The 21,306-nt window shown below is 39.7% G+C and overlaps 1 protein-coding gene across 7 annotated transcripts in view; it reads left to right on the top strand.

Moving 5' to 3' along the window:
* Nucleotides 1–21,000, top strand: part of LOC148034095 (leucine-rich repeat-containing protein ODA7-like) — a 74,864-nt gene extending 53,864 nt beyond the window's left edge. Inside the window, exons 2-12 of one of the 7 annotated variants that reach the window (XM_087682089.1) lie at nucleotides 1,663–1,711; nucleotides 1,807–1,873; nucleotides 5,961–6,022; nucleotides 10,509–10,580; nucleotides 10,752–10,850; nucleotides 10,949–11,014; nucleotides 14,865–14,966; nucleotides 18,443–18,520; nucleotides 18,608–18,674; nucleotides 20,409–20,491; nucleotides 20,595–21,000. In XM_087682089.1, coding sequence (XP_087538215.1) covers nucleotides 1,663–1,711; nucleotides 1,807–1,873; nucleotides 5,961–6,022; nucleotides 10,509–10,580; nucleotides 10,752–10,850; nucleotides 10,949–11,014; nucleotides 14,865–14,966; nucleotides 18,443–18,520; nucleotides 18,608–18,674; nucleotides 20,409–20,491; nucleotides 20,595–20,642 — 793 coding nt within the window. In that variant the 3' untranslated portion in view covers nucleotides 20,643–21,000. Of the gene's footprint in view, nucleotides 1–1,662; nucleotides 1,712–1,806; nucleotides 1,874–5,960; nucleotides 6,023–10,508; nucleotides 10,581–10,751; nucleotides 10,851–10,948; nucleotides 11,015–14,864; nucleotides 14,967–18,442; nucleotides 18,521–18,607; nucleotides 18,675–18,859; nucleotides 20,123–20,408; nucleotides 20,492–20,594 lie in introns of those variants that run through there. The other 6 variants (XM_087682087.1, XM_087682091.1, XM_087682088.1 and 3 more) reach the window with 6 other exon arrangements.
* The last annotated feature ends 306 nt before the right edge of the window (nucleotides 21,001–21,306 follow it).

The following is a 21,306-nucleotide window of genomic DNA, read 5'->3' as shown; positions in this document are numbered from 1 at the left end:
AAAAGGGGTGGAAGACTTCAATCCTTGATAGAGGACTCTTCCATTGTAGCACATAAGCTTGCATATGCTGCCCATACACTTGTAATGCCAAGAAGAAGCCCTATTCTTGCAATATTGATGCAAGACCATGAATTCTTGATATAATCCCGTGCATAGAAGCTTTAGGATGCATAAAGAACCAAAAGCCCCATGATAACATGCTTCAAATATCAAAAATTCTGAGAATTCAAGTGGTTTCCCTATTTTGACTCATTTCAAGAGTAGAAATGCTCTAATCTTGTAAGAAATCTTCAATGTCGGTTCAATGAGTGCTAAAGAAGCTCAAGGATGCTTGTTAAAACAAAAGCTCTTTGACATTTTGAAGAAATTTAAGAAAAAACTCACTGTTGTCTTGAATCTGCCATAGCCAGGGTTCGAAAGCTCAAGAATGATCAGGGATGATCCAGGAAGTGTGAAGAAACCATGTATGCTTGCTGAAGACCTTCCATAATGATTGTTTAAACTTGTTATGCCTTGGCTTCAGCCTGACATGAATGATTTCGTGAGGAAGAGAGACTGGGAATTCAGTGCGAATTTCACTAGCTGCTCCTTCTGTCCTGGAAGATCAGGCTCACCAAGGTTAAGTGATATGCTACTCTACATGAAGCTCATAGCACAAGGAGTCAAGCTTTGATGTCTCCTTAGTGGGAAATGGTCATTGAAAGAAGATTGAAGTAGTAGAAGCCATGGATTCTTGGAGAAAAGCTTGAGAGGAAGAAGAGAGAGAAACTGGTCCCCAAAAAGTAATCTTAGTTTAACCTTTGTAACCCCAATTAGACTCCAGTTAGGGTAAAAAACCTTCAAAATGGACCTCCATTTGACCATGTCCTGCTATTTCGGCCAAGAACCTCCATCTTCCTCAAGATCTTCTTCAAGAAACCTCCAAAATTAGTCCCGACTTGTTGCAGAGAACTGACTAGTCACGGTTTGAACTGTATCAAACCTTGTGACCAAATCTTGGTACTCCAATTAACTAGTTCCTGTCCCTGTGACTAAATTTTCCAAGAAAATGACTCTTCCCATGGATCAAAGTCCATGCTCTGATACCAATGTAATAAACCAGTTCTCACAGCAAATCAAATAATTGAAAATTCATGAAATACACCATTCTTGCAAAGAAATACACCATGTTTGCAAGGTAGCCATAGCCAAGGTAGCTAAGCTTGAAATAATATTGCCATGGAAGGCTGAGAATCATAGATGTAAGCTGCAACATGAATACTCACCTCATGTCAAGGTGGGACATGGTATGCACCCCATATCTTGGTGGCTAAGAGCATGCACCCTCTTAGTTGGTGGGAGAAAGGAACCTCAAAACATGTATTGTTTGAAAATGGCAAAAAAGATCCCTCATAAGTTACATCTCCACCTTTTATACTTAACCTAGCCTACTCTAGACTAAGGTGACTTATGCTTTATTACAATAAAATAATATTGATGGTACAGACGAAGTGTTTGACAGTAGTTGATTTGGTGGCCATTGAATAACAAAAATTTCTAATCTTCTTAGCATTTTGTCTACATGTCTATCATGGCTGACGGATCTTTATGAGCTAAAGCATTTATATGCATGGCAACAACTTTTACCAAGATCTTGTTTTAATTATATGATACGTTGCATAGGTATGCAAGTTGTCCAGAGTTGAATGAAGTTTTATACTTGCATCAGAAGGTCAGCTTTGTACTTTGGGATTTTTAATTCTAATATTGAATACAATCTAGGTCATAACCTGTGAAACTGGTTTCCCTTACTTTGAAACTGTGCAGGGAATTGTGAAACTTCAGCATCTAGATACATATACGGGCTTGCGGAGTCTACATTTGGAGTGTAATGGTACCAATATGATGCATTGAACTTGGGAAATTCACTTGCATTTGAAAGTTTGCATTAACTTACAGAGAGAAACAGTTTGGCTCCCAACTTTGAAGCACTCCGTCATTATATAGAAAATTTCTGGAGTAAAAATGTTCTGTTTGCAGAAGCTGTTCTTTGCATTTCAAGCATGGATGTCAAACACTACTTTCATTCCACCTTGTTGCATGCATAGAAAATATCACATGCTAGAAGCAAGAATTGGGTTGATCATGCCGGTATTGAATGTTATTATAGAATGAAAATAAAGATCAAAGGGATAGTACCTATTCCAATAGCAAGTATCAAACTTTGAGTATCCATCTATAAGGATAAAACACATAGACCTGGGTCTGAGAAAGCCTGTAGGAGTAAGGAACTGAACATCTCAATCTACCCTTTCATAGGCCTTTCTCCAGCGAAGTACCAATTTGGTTGCATGATTTTGCATTCTTATGAAATAGGTCACTTGCATGGCATATAATTATGAGTCTAGGAATTTTGTAAGAAGATGACCAAAATTAAACTTCAGCTTGAAAAGTAACAGCTGAAGGCTAGCCGAGTAATTTTACTAGTGGTGATTCTAGTGGGGTCTGTAATATGGAATACAAAGGAAAAACTGACATTCCTAATGTGAACAAAATTCGTACTCTCTCAGCAGCCTTACAGACCCTTGCAGCCAATAGAGTATGCACAATTTCTAAGCTATGCAGATGGAATGACTTGGAAATATTCATTCAAAATAACCTTGAAATTGTTCTATTCCTTATGTTCTTGCTGTCCATATCTCCCAGGTTGCTGGTGTTCACTACTTTGGATTGTGGGGTGCCAAGATTTTCATGTGATTATTTGCTCCATGGTCTAAAACTTGTGCTAGCATTAGTCCACTACTTCTGCTTAGAAACTTTGTAAGCCTAATTAGCTCCATGACTCTGTAAAGTGAAGAACGATAATTGACCTGCTTCTAGTTATGTAGATCTTTTCCGTACAAAAATGTCATTGTGAAGTTGACACCCTCCTCAACAGATATGTAGATCTTGGTTGGGCCGAATGCATAGATGGCACCTACATGATTGCTATCTTGCTCCACGGTCCAAAACTTGTGCTAGCACTAGTCCACTACTTGAGCTTAGAAGCATTGTTAGCCCAATTAGCTCCATGACTCTGTATAGTGAAGAATGATAATTGACCTGCTTCTAGTTATACGGAGCTTTTCCATACAAAAATGTCATTGTAAAGTTGACACCCTCCTCGACAAATATGCAGATCTTGGTTGGGCTGAATGCATAGATGGCAACTACATGATGACTATCTACACATGTTATTCAAATTTTCATGTACCCTCAGCTTATAGATGGACCCTCACACGAGGTCTAGATATATTCAACTGTGGAAGTGCGATTATGGCACCATTCGTTTCCTATGTTGATGCACTATCAAGGCCATAGTTGATGCTGAGAACCTAGGACGGCATGAGCTAGGACATCATAGCAGCTCCTTTGGAGTACCACAAGGCCATGTATGATTCTTCTGAGCTTCTTTATGCTCTCGCTGCTCAGAGTGTTGTATATGCCCAAAGAGAACACCTCTCCCGACTAGCACCGTTGTCCCTATAAATGAGCAATGCTGGGAAAAAGCAAATGATAGAAAAACAGGAAATGAAAAATTTGTCTCAGTTTTGAATTATTTGCCTGCTCCTAGCATGCACAATTATGCTTCATTTCTTTTAAAGAGCTCATTTTGAAGCTTAGAAAACCTGGAAAATGTAGTTGGACTTGCAATGCCAAAGAATATACTTGTACTAATACAAGTTTCAGTCATTAGTCCCACCATCCATCCTAAAAAACTTGGGGTCCTCTCTCTTGCTCTTCTCTCTCATGCCATGTAACCATGGCAGAGAACCGAAATGGATCACTTGCACTGAAATCCTATGGAACCGTCTTTCTTTTCGGAGTTCTTTTGATATTTTCAAGACAATCAATTTCAAGAACCTGGAATACAAAAAGCAGTGCTTGTGAGATTCTCTCTCTTGCTCTTCCTCTCTTATACAATGCAGTTGTAATAATTACTAGAACAGAGCAATGTCATTGAGATTTTATCGAATCTTCTTCCTTCTGGGGTGGCTTTGATATTGTCAAGGCTGACTGAGTTTGAGAATCTGGAAGATTATAAAAAACAGCAAACATAAAGAAAACACAGCAAAACAGTAAACATAAAGAAAACACAGCAAATTCTGACCTAACTAGTGGAAGACAGACATCTATTAGGTGTAGACACAGGTGTCACCCAACCACGATGATCTAGACTCGATCATCCCCATCGTCAACCACAGGCCAAGGCAACATTGCATCTTTGCAGATTTGGCCTATGTTTGACTTGCTTAGCTCCTAAATTCCACTAGCTCACATGCTTGGACTCCATCCAATTCTAGACGTGCTTAAAAGAGAATGCCTCAGCCCTCTCCCCTACCCCAATTCTAGAAAACAAAACAGCATGGTCATCATCTCCCTTCTTCTCTCAGATGATCCTTGGAATTTCTCGGTCCTTTTAAAGACAACCACTATGTCATCCCCTAGGGAATGGTTTTGGTGTGTTCCACAGGATAGGCCAAATTACTTAGGCGTTCCTTTCTTGCTATTGTACTCATTTGAGTAGGTGCATTTTATTTGTCCTATCAGCTCATGCCCTTGTAGCACGATCCCATTGGTAGTCTAAGCACCTGTTGATTTTGTGCCCCAGTTATGGTGGCGACTTTGGGACAGATTCCAACCTGGTAAAGTGATTCTCTTCTGCTGGTTGGTGGCTTGTTGTAGTCTTGAGATTCATCCTTGCTTTGCATAGACTACCTTCTTGCTAGTTTTTTGATGATTTATTAAAGTCACAGTTTATGGGATTGCTTGTTTGGTGAGCAGGTCTGGCTATGTATCTTTCAAGAAATATTTCTTGGCACACGGTGAATTCATATCTTTATGTGGTGTATCTAATGGGGAGCTTTCTGTTGGCAAGCAGTCAGCTAGGGCCGTCACCTTCTGTATGAGGCCGGGATGTAGGACACGATATTCATTATCGAGGCAGGGTCATACGCAGTAGTTGGTTTGGAGGCTCTGATTGTGTACTGTATCCTCATTTGGCATTACTTGGGTCTCTAATTCTCAGGTTTTTGCCTAGTTTCCTCTTGCACCATCTTCTAGATTGGATCTGCTAGCCAGACTTACGGCAGGAACATTTGGACTGACTGATGTCATGCAGTGGTTGAACAGCAGCATATCAGTTCAGTGAATACTATGTGCTGGATATGGTAAAATCTTATTCAAACTCTTTGGTGTCATCAGGACAATACATAAGGAATATCACATTGTGCTAAGAAGTGGTCGACAGCCTTCCTTGCTGCCTGGACATTGAGCCTAGGATGGCCACTTTTTCAAACGGTACTATCAGACAAGTGAATTGATTGTGTGATTTTAACTATTGTGACCTGTAGATATATAGGCAATACTCTGGTTGAATGCATGTGATATAGATATCTTATGAAGAGTTACTGCCTGGGCCGCTGAGCCCTTTCTTGATGGAACATAATTCAAGCATTTCTTAGGACTATTGTTGTTTTTGGCAGCTAATTCCTTCCTCTCTTCTTGGTTCATAGCCTTCGTGCTTTTGTATATATTTTGGCTATCCTTCTCAGGCACCGTCTACGGTGGAAGATTTTAGGGTATCATATTGTCTGCTTTTAACTAGTAGAACACCTGTTTTGGAAACAAATAGCAAAAGTGAAAACAGGAACTGTCTCCCTACTGTGCACATGACATGTATACCCCTTTTTGCACTCTTCTCCTTTGCAAGCTATAGCAATTGCTAAACCACTACTTACATGATGTTTGTGTAAACATTTAATTGTTCATGTTAATAGTTCTAGTTTGTTGTCATGAGCAATGGATTTAAAAAGATGTAGAATGCACGAAAAGTTTCTTTCAGGACTTCTATATCCATTCCATGCAACTTAGTTGATGCTCACCTTCAGAGCCCTTTTTTAAGTGTGAAATATCATTCTCTTCTTTATGTGGTGTTTCAGCTATCTCAGAAATTGAGGGACTAGAGAATTGCGTGGAGCTTTCTTGTCTATATTTGAATCAAGTAAAATATCTAGTCCCTTGTTCAAGATTTTCTGTTTCAATGTTAAAACTTTGAAGTGTTTGTTTGGACACAAAAGGTATATTTGGATAGTAGTGTAACAGGATGTGGTAAAACAAAATAAAGAGCCACATAGTGCAGGCTATTTTGCATCTATACAAAAGGCATGGATTTTACCTCAGTACTTTACCTTGCAGTTACACAAAAGGCAATATAGTGGTTCTGTTGTCCGAAGCTTGGAAAAAACGATTTTGTCATGCATAGAGCACATGAGAACGTGCCTATTCATTGTATATTTCAGTTTGCTGTGCAGGACTGAAATGCACTAAAAAATTATAATTTGATTCCAGAGCTTTCGAATAGTGCCTTCCAAAACATGTAGAGTGAACTTGGGATTCCTTTATGATGTGATGGTCCAAGAAGACCACAAATGGGATACAAAATGCTTGATAAGAGGCACATTTTTTGTTTTGTTTTGGTCATCTCCTGGTGTGAAATCAATGGGTCCACTATAGTCAAATGTTAGTGTTGAATGGGTCCAAAGGTCCATGATGATGTCCCGAAATGGTCTTTTCCGAACAAGGAGAGATTGTGACAAACTTTTGATTCTTATGTTTGACCATTGCCTTTTGAAAAGGTAGGCTTGACAAAGATAAATACATATTGTCACATCCTTGGACATCTAAGATGGGCTTGCAACATGAACGATGGGTCACTTAGTTACTAGGTGTGAGTGTGCCCTAAAGCTAGAGCAAATTAAAAGGTAATCAAGGACTCAGTTTTGTCACATTTGGTGTTATCATACTTGGATTGGAGGTGCATAGGCCATCTCTTCTGCACCCAAGTTGGTGTGGACCGGTAGTATGGGATGCTAGTGCGGCGGGAGCTGTCTGTTTGACTTGATGTTGTCAGATGAGCCTGATATCCATTTCCTTTATGTTTCTTTTCTGTGCTTGTATGGTTGGTTGGCTTATATTGTGTCCATAACCATCTATTTTAAGTTTCTTTCCTATGGCTGTACAGCGGTAAACACTTCATGACTCAGTTTGATTACTCAAGAGTCGCTTCCATGACTTTGTTACCAAGCATATTGCTGAGGATAATGCTGAGGATAATAGTCGTTCATAAGTAGGGATGTGTTACATCCTTGGACCTTTATGATGGGTGCCCTTCATCATGTGAAGCTGGCCTTGAGAAATCCAATGGGCAGTAATTATAAAGTTAATTTGCAAAATACTTAATCATGGAATCAGCAATGTAACAGTTAACACACTTAACAAACACAAGTGAGTTAGAGTGCTTCTACTTAGAGATGCAAAACAAAGATTTTCCCCAAAGCTTGGCGTTCTTGTGGTATTTCTTTAAGATTGTTAGAGTTGCTCGAACTGAGGACAAATAACCCAATTTTTGCTCTGAAACCTTGTTTTGAGCCACTACTAGACTCTATTCAGCATCTTGTTCCAATTAACCAGATCTGCCTAGAAAACTTAGCTTGGTGTTCCTTGTGGTATTTCTTTAAGATTGTTAGAGTCACTTGAACTGAGGACAAATAACCCAATCTTTTTCTCTGAAACCTTATTTTGAGCCATTACTAGACTCTGTTCAGCATCTTGTTCTAATTGACCAGATTTGCCTAGAAAACTTAACTTTCTACGGAGTATCTTCAACAAGCACTGTTGGTGCTTTGTTTTCACTATGAGACCTATTGGTGCTGTGTTTTTAACTTTCCGGAGTTCTGGAAGCTGCATTTCTCAGTCCTTGGCTGTGTGAGCTGAGGTGGACATCCCCTTCGGCTGGACTGATTGCATTTGGTGGACAATTCTTTCTGTCTTCAGGTGTGGCTAGTGTTTGTGCAACACTGCAGCAACATAGCCAACATCTGAGGACTTGCTTGTGTCCAGAGCTGCTGCATATGCAGGGCAACAGCAAGTCCACAGGTGCACTTTTACTTTTGGGAACAAGCACGGACCCTCATGGACCTATCCACACTCTAGACATTTCGATTGGGTTTGTTGACAGCGTGGACATTTGGCGTTTCTCTTTGCAGCTTCTTCTCGGCATTGACATCCTCTATTGACATGATTGCTGTTTCTGATTTTTGTATCGTGTGCTGCCATCTTGTATCTTGCTCATTGCTTCTACCATCTATGGAGATTCTTCGACTTCTAAGATCATTTCTTCATTCCTTCTTTTGTTGCTATTCTGACAAGCTCTAGCTGGAAATACAAGCTTGTGTGTTGTAACTTAGACACATGTACCGAAATGCAAGGTGTGGTAGCAAATGATGGGTGAGACGATGCTGGTCATTCCATTGCATGATGGAGGGAGGGAGTTGCTTCTAGGTGTTGTATGGTAGAACCTATGAGTCTAAGCTATGGGTGCAATACAAAATAACGGGTGCCCAGGATAAGCTGTGGAGGGAAAACATTGAATGTCCAGCTTGTCAAGGTATCTCATTGAGATTGAGAACACATTTGTGGCACACCTAGGCAGAAAAACGTGGGTTTTCCTGCCATGGCAACATCAAGATGCCAACATGCAATTGCTGTGGAAAGTCCATGATTGTGTGAGAGTGTGCAATGGAAGAGAAACATGAAAACAAGGAGAGAAAAAAAGAGAGAGATGGAAGTGAACATTAGAAAACAAGGAATAGACTGGTTTGATTTGAAAATGAATGCTGAATACAAGTGTACTGATCAGTCCCTGCATGCAGCCTAATGCGTTACTGAAGGCAATGGATCAGGTTGATGAGAAAGAAAGATGGCAGGCTAAACAGGAGAGAGAGATAGTGGCAGGTTGATAATTGAATGTATGTAGTAGAAGAGGGGGCTGCTATAAGTAGAGCCAACCTGCACAACAGGCTGGCCAGCCCTTGTGCCAACCAGTCCAGTTAGTAGCATTTAATGCTGGCTGACTGGTCAAAAAACTGCTGCCACCTTGTCCCAGTGTGAATGCAGCTAGTAAGTGGCTCAAAACTGAAATGCACTTGAGCTGGATCACTTTCTGGCTGAAACCAGCCTTCCTTCTTGGCAAGGGTGGTGATAACCTGATTTAACTCAAATTACAGCAAGTGCTAAATACACATACCTAATCTAAACTTTGGGACTTCATGCCTTCAATGCCAATTCCCAACAAAAGAAATAAAAATCTCCACATATACACATAGCCATTCAGCATAAAGGGAAAGAACTTATAAAGGAAGGAGATCACCTGGACTTGGCCACAACAAGCATCAATGCAGCATGAGGCTCACTCTAGGCACTTTGTTAGACTTGTTTGGTACAACACTAGAACAGAAAACCATTAAATGTACTCCCACCAAGCAGATATAGGGCCCTCTTGGCCTAATGTAATATAACATTTTACAACAAACGAGCTGGCCCACAGCCAACACCCGATTGGCCCCAACAAACTGGCACCCCTTGTGGTATTTCTTTATCTTGTATTGCTCTAAGGTTGAAGTATAATGAGATATAGCTGATCCCGTTGAATCTTCAATACACTGGCTGTCATAAAATGACCAGCAAGCAGGCACAATTTGCTCCTTGATTGTACAACAATCCGGGCTCAAATTGGGTTTTCAATCCCTTGCATGTGGGCCACAATAATTGGTGAATGATGTTGTGTGCCTTTTACGTTGATGCTCATTCTGGTAGGGATTGGAGGTTTTTGTGTTCATATTCCATCTTAATCATTAAGATACTTTGATATTATTAGCTTATAAAACCTTTCTTGATCATCCTAAGCTAGACAAGATTAATGATAAGCAATACTATTATTTTTTCTCGGCTGTTTGTGATCTATCTGCATACTGGAGACCCTTCAAAAGAAGAGATCCTCTATGTTTCCAAACTGTACCTGGGTTTGCCTTTTCAATGTTCCATTGATGGTATGGACTGGGATTCCTGACGACATTGCAAAGGGATCTATTTAAACAGGATTCAGCATATCTTATAGGTGGAAATTGTTGTGTGTGAAACATGAGAATTTAAAACAAAAAAATCATAGCCATATAGATGCTCACATGTTCTTAGCTTGTAGAGCTTTAGTTCGAAAATCTCTCTATGATTCTCTTAAACTAGACTAGATCAATAAGTAGCACTATAATTTGTATTTCAACTGTTTGTAGTTCGTACACATGTTAATAAAAGGCACAATGGTTATATGAAAAAAGGAGCTTGCAATTATGTTGTTCCTGAAAAGGTATCATGGTACACCTATAGAGTTTTCCACTGCTGGTAGAGACCATGATGTTGCAAAAAGCTTATTATCTCTATCTTTCTAAAGCTGGCTCATACAACTTTTTAGATGGAATTTGTGTGTGTTGGAGGATGAGAAATGATTCTTGATGCTCTTGAATACTGTTTAAGAGTGTTTTTATGTAATTTTTTCCAATATATTTGTAAGATCATAAGAGCACGATTGATAAATTTACTTGTGAAAACTCAAAGTGGGTATTGGTAAAATTTTTACTTTGATTAATTCACAGAATCTTATTGAGCATGTAAAGGGGCTGGATCATCTCAAGTGTTTGGACACAATAGACTTGTCAGACAACCAGGTTTTCATATAAAAAATATGTTTGTTTCAATTTGCATTGGAAGTTTGCTCCTATGCGAGATGATCTTAATTTTATATTTTCTGCATAAAGGTGCACAAGAACAAGATATGTTTGTGTATAGAGATGGATTGACTGGTAGGGAAATTTCTGACTGCAATGACATTTTGGCAGATAAAACAAATTACAGGATTGTCCTGCTGTCCTTTATTGCGACAGTTAAACATTTCTGGCAACTGCATCCGAACAGAAGAGGATGTGTCTCATCTATCTGTGAGATTTCTAGTCATAGATACAAGACCTGCATTCTTTTTGAGTCTTATTGCATCTTATTGTGGTTATTGACAGCTTACAACAACGGTATTTTGCAGGAGTGTAAAAGTCTTCAATCGCTTGATATTTCCAAGAACAAGATAGATGACGAAGATGCTCTAAAGGTACTTTCAGAATGTTGAATTTTTGCTCTATACAAACATATCATTTGAGCTGGAAGTCCCAGGAAGATAGAGGTATAATCAACTTTTCAGCTCAGCTAATTGTATAGTGTAAATGTGTCAAACTTCAGGCCTTGCTTCCTATTATTGGTTATATAGTGATGTAGGTACTGCTAAGGTTAATTCCCAAAACTTTAGGTGAATTTAATATAAAACAGTTGAAATACACCTTATTAGAATACGATCCTTTCCCCTTAGGGGCTTGTGAAGATATGCTAGGGTTTGCACAGAGAAAACACAGAATATACTAATATGACAAAAACACAATAACTCAGATAATAACACAATAAATACAAACCCTAAACACAAAATGCAAAATGCAAAAAACACAAACACAAATAGAGGAGAGAGAGAACTCTAAAGTTAATGAATGAATGTTGTAAATGAAGGAGAGAATGTATAGAATGCTCAAGGGTAGAGCTATCCAACAGCCGGTGGCTCTTAGTGGGAGAGGGCTGAGGGAGGTGTCTATGTGTGTCGTCCATTGGAGACGGATCCTGAGTGCAGTAACCACTAGTCAGAGTAGAGGGTGATGAAGAAAAGTGCTGAAAACACAAAAATGACCTACTAAAGATGATGGCAGGTGATCACAAGAAATAGTGGGAGGCTGGATGACAGTGTAGGCCATGTAGCAACGGTCGTTGGGGGTTGGACAGCTAGTGGAAGAGGGTAATGGCTGAAACCTACAAGACAAGGATGGGGCTGAATGGTGGGCAGCCTGTCTATTTATAGATGCAAAAGGATCCTCCCAAATTAGTGTTTTGCATGTAGGACATAGAAACTCTCTAGAACCACTTGCCATTTAATGACACTTTTGGTAATTTACACGTTTTGGGGCTGTTTTAAAGAGCTAATCAATATATAATGAATTTTTAGCTCAACACCCCTCTTAGGTTTGAAACTGAAACCAGAAAGGAATTGGAAGAAAAGCCCGAGCCCTTTTTACCCCAAGGTATCTGATAGATGGCTTCGGGAAAGACAGAGAGAAAAACGATGAAAACCTTGAGCACGAGTGAGTATTCTCCTCCCAACCACGCCTAGATAAGTGCTGGCACCTCTCTCCCCGTTTCCTCTGCCAGCCGTCAACTTTTCTTGAGTCCTACTATTCTTGGACTCTCTTACTCTCTAGGCTCCCCTTAACCTCATTCGGGCGCCCAAGAGCCCGGACGGTCATTCTCGTGCATGTTCCCCTAGATTTACCTTAACATTACATTAAATGTCACTTTAATGTCACATTCAATATTTGTGACCTTAATGTCACATTAAATATCACTTTAATGTCACATTAATGTCACAGTATCCCTTGCCAAAGCAGAAAGGAATTGGAAGAAAAGCTCGAGCCCTTTTTTACCCCAAGGTGTCCCCCACCAAGGCAGCTAGGACATTAGACAAAGGATGCACACCGGTTACTCAATAGCCTACCAAGTCTATAGAGATGATGGTTATCTTACCAAGGGAGTCCAAGTCATTGGACAAAAGGTGCTTGTTGGTTGTCTAGTGGCCTACCAACAAAGGCAAATGGAACCACATTGAACCTTTTTTTTTTGTAAAAAGATATGGTTTGCATCTTGTCAAGTAGTTGTGACCCAAGGGAAGAATGAAAAGGGATGGTTAGATCCAACACATAAAAAACAAACCAGTTGACCTAACTACTTGTGTGTATTGATGACGAGGGAAAGTGATGGAAAAGTAGTAATGTGGTGAAAAAGGATGCTAGCATGGTGGTAAAGAGCTACTGGTGGAGACAACTCAGAATCCACTCGAGGGTGTTCTGCACAATGAGATGCGTAGAGTAATGCTACATGGTGAGAATGTACATGCAGAAGGTGTCACTTGGATAGTGTCCCTCATGGGAAAATTGTTAATTTGCCCAAGCTATCTTGTACAAAGATGATGATGATCATGCAATGCAAAGGTGAGGTACAAGAGGGAAGGGAGGCCGGTTGAAGACAAGTGCCAAATCCTATAGAATACCGAGAAGGTAGAAACGCCTCTCAACAATGGATGTTGATGTTGAAGAAGGAAGAGGAACCTAATGTCGGTCTTCATGTGGTGCAGAGAACCATGATGATAGATGAAGATAAGGATGAAGTGCTTTGATTGGAAGAGTAAGTAGAAGTCACTGCCATGACAGCATCAAGAAAGATACTGCATGATTCACCTTGGGAGGGGAAGCTTCCATACTAGTAGAAGAAAAAATCTCCTAGAAAGATGAAGCGACAAAATAATAGTGCACATCCCATGTCTCTAGCCGAGGAAGGATCGATGTAAACCTGCCTATTAGCCCTACACTAAAATACAAAAATCTTGCAAGAGAGATTAGAATTTGCAAAATGGAGATTAGTAGTGGGATGCTCCAAAGCAAAACAAAACAGAAAAGTAAAGCTAAATGAAAGAAGTTCAATGAGTGTGTATATGAGTGAATGGGGTAGAAGTCTAAAGAAGGAAAAAACTAAGGATGTGGGCACCATTGCATTCTTCCATCGATAGGTTGGTGCCAATGAAACGAATGACGAGGTGGGGAAGTTTGCCTAGGGCGGGATACAAGAGGATACCCCGAAACGGATGCAAAGAGTGCAATGGGAGAGGAACTAGTAGACCAATCACTTAATCCTTTAGGTGTAGTGAATGGTATGGGTTGCCAAGTTTATCCCTGTTTCACATGTTCAATGCCAATTGTGCTAGAAGGAGCAGATGGGGCGATAATGGGAGATATATCCCCAATGGAATGTCCATTAGGAGTGGAGGGAGTTGTAGTGGTCTGTTGTGATTTCTTAGGTGGGAGACTATGGGTCTTGGTATGACACTCTTTGTTAACATGACCTGATCTTTGGCAATGTTTGCAAAACCGATTCTTTTTAGAGAGTTGGTGTTAGATGGGTTTAGTTTCTTTGGTTCCGTCTGGGGTGTCACCCTTATTTTGAGTTGCCTTTGCATCTTGAGAGTTCTTGCCACCTCTAGTTTTCCCTTGTGAAGAAGAGGTAACCAGATCCCTCTCTAAATAAGAATGTGGAGAGGACTTTTGGGCTTGATCATGTAGCCTTGCATAATATGTGGAGGACTTGTGGGCTTGATCATGTAGCCTTGCATAATGCAAAAACTAGCATCTGAACTCATAGAAGGTTGGCAATCGGGATAGCAAGGAGATGTGTTGGATGAAGTGGAATTCCTTTTCAGGAAGCTTGTTCAAAAGAATGTAACTTGATGTCATCTAACTTTGGTGAGCCAATAGTGGCAAACTTAGTGTGAGTAACCATTGATATTCGGTCAACTTGACTTTTGGATCATCCCCTTCCTTAATGGAAAACTCTTAAAGCTCAAAGCGAGATTGATACATTGAGTGCAATCTTGCGCTGCATAGTGGTCCATGAGATGATTCCAACGCTTAGATGCAAGGAAAAAATGTTGTAACTGAGATTGGAACTTAGGAAGCAACCTGTGCATTAGTTCCACATTGGCTGTGGCATTGTGGGTTCTCCATTGACAGATGTAATCAGGGTGAAAAAGACTGCTAGGTGCATGTTAAGAACATATTTGTCCACTCCCCATTTTCTTGAGCAGCTCCTGAAAACAAGTCATGGATTTGTATTTCTTTGTATATATAATTGTTCAAACCATTAATGTATGTATGAAGCACTACCACAAGTACATAATTATGATTACCTTTTTTAATACCTCTTCATCAGTGTTTTAAATTGCATTGACTCCTACTATCAATCTGGTATTATGTTACTGATAGCAGTTTCTCGTAGTGTACTCTTATGTGAATTCTTTCTCTGTGCTGTTATGGCAGGTAATTAGATCTCTATCACTCAATCTACTGCGGTTGAGTGGGAATCCAATAGTTAGTAAGACAAGATACTATCGAAAGTTGACAGTTACATGCATGCAAACAGTATGTTATCAACTCGAAATTTTTTCTCGCTTCATTCTTTTTGTCCTTGCAGTAGAGCTGGTGATTGACATTGTGTTGTCCAAAAAAGCTTCTTGAGACATCCAGAAAGATAAAGTCTGATCTAGATGACTATAAATCCATTGAGCATTTCTTCTCCTAGATTCCTGTCTTTGGTTGTGAATTGCCACACTCAACAAGAAAAGTCTCTCCCAACAAGCTCTTTTCAGACTATTTACACCAGTCTCTTGTTCTTCTTCCATGTATTGTTTTTATTATCTATCAAATGTGCCACTGCTTTAAACATTTGGGGTCATGAAAGTGACGTGTTAAAAAAGCTTTGTATTTATGGTCTTGACTGAGCAACAGCAACATATGAATAGGACCACATGTAGCATACCTCTCACTTGGCCCCTTCACTTTCATATGATATTTCTTTCTATCCAAGTGTTAATGGAGAATTATGATCAGTCTATTGACTTTTCAATCCAATTGCAGAGTCTGTCTTATATCTGAGCCAACAGTCAATGTAGTATGTATATCTGTTGCAAGCAAATAGATAGTTAGTAGCAAATAGAATGGCCACCTATCTCTATGTTTTGAGAGATAACCTTAGGCAATTGGTCCATAAGATGCACAATTGCATTCCAACAGTGAACCTTAAAACTTATTTCTTGTACTGAATGAAAAGGGTCTGCAAATTGTTAAGTTTGGCTAGTAACTACATCTAAGTTTGTGCCATGTTGGGACTTTTGTATCTAAGGTGAGGATAGATGAGAGTGGTATCTATCACTCTTTTGTCAGCCACTTTAGGGGCATTGACAAAGATCATTAGCAATAGACTCTAGCCTTTGCTTCCAAATACCATTCGTTATTCGCAGTCAGGTTATCACTGATTGTCAGTGAGTAGCAGGGTGATCATAGAAAGTAGATGGGCCAGGAGTTTCCCTTGAAGAATCACTCTTACATCCGCATGGTCTCACTGTTTGTGGGAACAGTTGCTTACTTTGTGTCAGGAGCAAGGTGGAGTCATATGTGTGGATGATATGCTCCATGTGTGGATGCCGACAATGTCCTTAGGACATCGTTTATCTTGAGTTTGTTTATGATGCAACCCAAAGCCAGGTCACCTTCGACCTGGCTGGGCTCCCATTTCCTCTTGACTAAATAAAATCCTAGATGAGATATTTCACCTAGCCGATCTGTGATCTGCCCAACTGGAAGTGATGTAGCACATGGTTGCAAGAAACAACCACCACTGCCCTAGCAAAAGAAAGTCTCGTGGGGCTCCAATAAAGGCACTTTTTCCTGATGCTTGAGAGTAGAGGTGCCAGCTACCATTGCTCTGAGTTAATATTAATCCCCATATGACATCCAATATATGTCACTGCAGACCCACGTGGTACCAAAGTCCACTCCTCATGGGGTCTCCAATCTGGTTTTCTAGTGCCCCAAATCCAAAAAATCCGTATAACTTTTGCCAATTAATGAGAGTGCATGAAGCCATGTTGAAAATCTGCATGGCTGCAATAAAGGCTCTAAAGTTATCTGCATCTAGATACACAACTGTGTCATCTGCAAACTGCATGTCAAAAAGCTCATGAAACTCTGGGATAAGCAGCTTGATCCCTCTAATACCTATAGACTTATCCCAAGGAGCTAATGAGAGCGCCTGCAGCTCTGCGGAAAATCTCCATGTTTGCAATAAAGGTTCTAAAGTTACCTGGATCTAGATGAACAACTATGTCATCTGCAAAGTCTGTCAAGAAGAAGCTAATAGCCTTTGCTATAACAACACGAAGGGGGCAACTGGACAACCATGTCTCACTGATTTCTGAATGCTGAACCTACCTCCTCTAGGCTCTCCCTAACAAGGACTGCAACACCTGTGATCCACTGCATTGGAAATTCAATCCTCAACGTATGCCCTCTATAGGAACTTCCAATCTAGATGGTCATGTCTTCTCAAAATCGAGAAGCAATGCAATGAAGTTCTGGTTCTTGCAATCGGCAAGCATGGTTTTTGTAATTGGGATCATCTTAATCTTATAAGCAATGTCCCAAACCGCCCAGCCAATAACAATGACTCTAATCCTATAAATGCTAATTAAGAAGCCCAACCCCATTGCTTTAAGTGTAACTAGCCACACCACTTTTGAGCCTAGTTTCCTGTCATGGCAAACAATGCCAATGCAAACCCTCCTCACAACCCTCCAACAAGGGGTAATTTCAATAATCAAGGGCAAGGAGGAGGAGAACTGGGACAAGGTGCAAGTGGTTGAGTTTCAGCTAACTCTGCTGCCTTGTCTATTAGAGGGATATTTTCAAAGTCCAATGAATCATCTGACTCATCTATCTAGTGAGACTTGAATGTATCATCGTCCTCCTAAGAAGGAATCACTACCCTTGCCTGTTGGGTAGCAGGGACATTTGAAGATAGTATTGTGGGGTGAATCCTCTGGAGCGTATATAGGGAGTTATGATCGTCATATGAATGACAATTTGGGCGAGAGTGCTAGAGAACGTTTCCCATGGTTAAAAGAAGATGAGGAGATTCTCGAATATTATAAGTAAAAGTCCTTGAGATCCACAAGGTGGGGAATGTGTTCATTCCTACTTATAGGGATTAATATGGAGGCTATGAGAAATCCATTGAACCTTTGCAAAGGAGGAAGTGAGCAAAAGAGAACAACTGATTTTGCGAACCGTTATGTTCTACAATCAACTAATGCTTAATACCCTGCTCATCGCAAAACTATTCAAAAGCTTTCAAGACATACTCACCCCCATCATTAGATCTTTGTGGTTTTTGTTCTTTTTTTGGCAAAAGTGAGACTAGTGTTAGAATAGCTGCACAAAAATCTAGCTAGTGACACAGGAGGCACTATGGATTATCCTTACATTGATATTCTCAAAAATTGATGCAGCCATCTCTCATGGTTTTCTTCTGCCTGGAGGAGCTTATTGGGTGGCACAATTCTCAGTTGTGGGGTGCTGCTTCAGGCAGTTGGAGTGTTGAGTGCTTTCTTCACAATTCAAAATAATAGTAGGCTTCCTTTGGGTAGGGAATGCGATCCTGAGGTGCTGACCATGCACCTTGATGAAGAATTAAGAGAGAAATTTTACTTACCTTGGATAAAGAGAAATTTTACTTGTCTTGGTGGAGGATTAAGAGAGAAATTTTAATTAGTACATAAAACCAAGTTCTAGCTGAAATTCAGGAAGATAATACTCAAGGTTAAAGCATGCAAGCTTCTTTTTCCACGTCTTTGTAAGTGGCTTCTTAACAGAACAAAGTCTGTGTGTGTGTGTGTGTGTGTGTGTGATGTTGTCCATCTATAGCTGTAGTTAAGACTCTATAAGCTGCAATAATGCCTTTCTCTATCTTGGCTATTGTGTCCATCTATAGCTGTTGATAAGAGTCAAATATTTAGCTGTTGTATTTGTTCTTTTGCGTAACAAGTTGATTTGCCAAACAGCTCAACTACCTTGATGACTTACCTGTTTTTGAGAAAGAAAGACGATTAGCAGAAGCATGGTTACAAGGAGGAGTTGAGGTGCTATTGATCCACAGATGCTTTTTCTTCATGCTTGATTAATGTTGTAAGCTGCATTGAAGTAACAAACATAGTCTTCTTATGCAGGCTGAGAAGGCCATGCGGGACACCATTAAACTAGAAGAAGCCTCAGAACGTGAGAAACACAGGAGAGGTAAAAAGAAAGTTCAATCAAATTTCTTGTTAATTTTATCACTGACTTATATATTATAAATGCTTACTAAAGATTTGTCATCTCGTTTGTAACTTTGCATAGTCATGGTGCCTCTCTTTCTGGTCCTGTTGCATAGCAAAGTAACTGACAAAAATGTCGTTGGCTTACTTTCCAACTTCATATAGGTACAAAAAAGCAAGAAAGACACACACAAAATGTGTGCTAGAGGCCAAATTGGCTTATAAGCAGTATCATGGAAAACTGAAAAGAATTTTCAGTTTTCTACTCAAATGCATCCCATGTAAGGTCCCTTTCTAGCATGCTATAAGAGTATGGTTATGGCTTAGCCTCTTCTACCCTTTTGTCGTCATCCTGTTCATCACCTAATACTGCCCCAAATTTCTTGCACACAAGCCAATACTTTTATTTTCCAATGAGGCTAGTTAATCCCATCAAAATGTCTTAAGGATTTTACATAAAGATTTTGTAGGTAATGAAGGGCCAGTATACAGGGCAAATGTGGTTTCTAGTCCAAATAATCTCAAGAAAACTGTGTTGAGAACATACTGCAGGCTTTTAAAAATAACCCTGAAAAGCAATAATGTTGATGAGTGCCGATGCCAGGGATCAAGAGATGTCTTTCCTACTTCCTTTAGGTGATGTCTGAGCTTCCGGTCATGTAGTTTTGCATTCAGAGGAACTCTCATAAGCATGGATGAGGTAATGTTTGAGCTGCCAGTCGTGTAGGTTTTTGTGTCCAGGGGAACTCTTTGAGCGTGGATGATGCCTTTAGACTGACAATGCAAGCAATGCAGACCTCAAGTATAATGGAGGCAAAAAAAAAGATCATGCAACACTAAACACGTATATTCCAGACCCTACAGCATGCATTCTTGGAGAATGCACACCTGCAGGCAAGGAGAAAAACATCTGCAGGTGTAGATACAGACAAGCATGAAAAAGAATGAAGCCAAACTCCACTTCAAGGCCATTGTGCTATCATACCATGCTGGAACATGGAAGGATAATGGGCTCATGTTCAAAAGGCAGAGACTGATAAATGTACAAGACAGCTCACACCAGTTATTCAACATGACAATGCAAAACATGCAAAGAGAATGGAGGGAAGAGCAACCCCATTACTCAAGCACAAGGGTTCACTGAATTGAGCCACCAATTGTCCTATCATAGCTGGAAAACACAAAGGAAACAAGCACCAGTCATGTATATAATGAATGTGGAAAGGAATGCTTCTTATTTAAGCAGCAGTAGGTCAAGTAGGCAACCAGGTCACCGAGTACATGTTTTAGTCAGCCATTTAGGGTGATGAGATCCTCTTAGAGTCTGAAGACAAGCAATCTAAATTACTTCATTGAGTAGCATTATTTTGTAAAACACAAAGAGCTTACTGATAATACCTTTGAGTTTAATCATTTTCTGTCTGAAAAGCTGAGATATTCAGATGAGCTAGAGTTGTTCATCCTCAACGTGATAGACATGCTTGCTCTACTTAATGCATGCAGCAGTTATGCGTAAACATTTAAGGTTCGGATTCTTGGTCTACCTAACATATGCAGTGGTTAGGCACTGCATAAACATAAATGTTGAGACTTGTAGTATTGTTTGTGCTCTACATTAAGATTCGGAGGGCTTAGATTGAAGTCTCTTTTAATTTTAAGACTTCTGCTTTGAAGTACTCACTGCTGATGTTGTACTAATGAACTCTTGTATTAGCATTCGAAGAAATGATGTCAAATGCAAAAGCAAAATATGCAAATGAAGTTGCAATCTTCGAAAATGAAACAAGTGTACGAGATGTAGGTGTTTGTGACATGGAGATTTAGATGAGAAGTTATGCTCAATCAAGAAGACTACCCAGCAGCATTTAGAGCAGCCGATAATGCATTTTTTTGTGTGTAGTGTGAGAAGCCATATTCAATTCCGAGGGATGAACTTGAGGATTTCTAGCTCTACTCATCTGGGGTGATGTGAAAATAACCAAATAAACTGCCAAAAATGGCACTGCATTAAAAGCAGAAAAGGAAGAAAACTATCATATGCTCAAGTTGACCATCTTGCCACGAATCAACATGTCACCAACAAAAACATTAGAGTTATTTTGAAGTGCTTGATCTTGCAACAATGAGGACCTTTTATTAGTCACACAAGAAATCAGTGGTTTGTAATGTTCAAGACTTTCTAAGAATTGTTTTCTTTTGGGTTTTACATACAACATCTTTTGGTTCATAGAACTTAGTAGCCACTGCACATGAAGCCTTAACATTCTCATGAATGGAACATTTAAATAAGTGCTCTATATTTCATAAAAATCATCCTGTCACAGTTTTTATCATGTTGCATGTGTACATGTTGGATCAGTTTGAGGCATATGAACATAATGATTTCTTCCATTACTCATGTAGATGCTGAGAAATTATGGATACCTTCTATCCTAAAAGACTTATATGCTTTGATTTCTAGATTATCTAGAATTATTTTAAGAAAAATTGGGGTATTGTAATGAGACAGTGTAGATTGGTTCTTCCTGTCATGCACATTTTTAAGTATTATGGGTAATAAAATACTATTTCTGATGTTCTAATGGTTAATAGAAAGCTCAAGGAGATAGAGG

This window comes from Lygodium microphyllum, chromosome 7 (assembly GCF_053477565.2).
Source record: "Lygodium microphyllum isolate KBCC chromosome 7, Lygodium_microphyllum_v1.1.10, whole genome shotgun sequence".
Lineage (NCBI taxonomy): Eukaryota > Viridiplantae > Streptophyta > Polypodiopsida > Schizaeales > Lygodiaceae > Lygodium > Lygodium microphyllum.
Note: the sequence above shows the minus strand (reverse complement) of the source record. Positions and strands in the feature narration are given on the sequence as shown.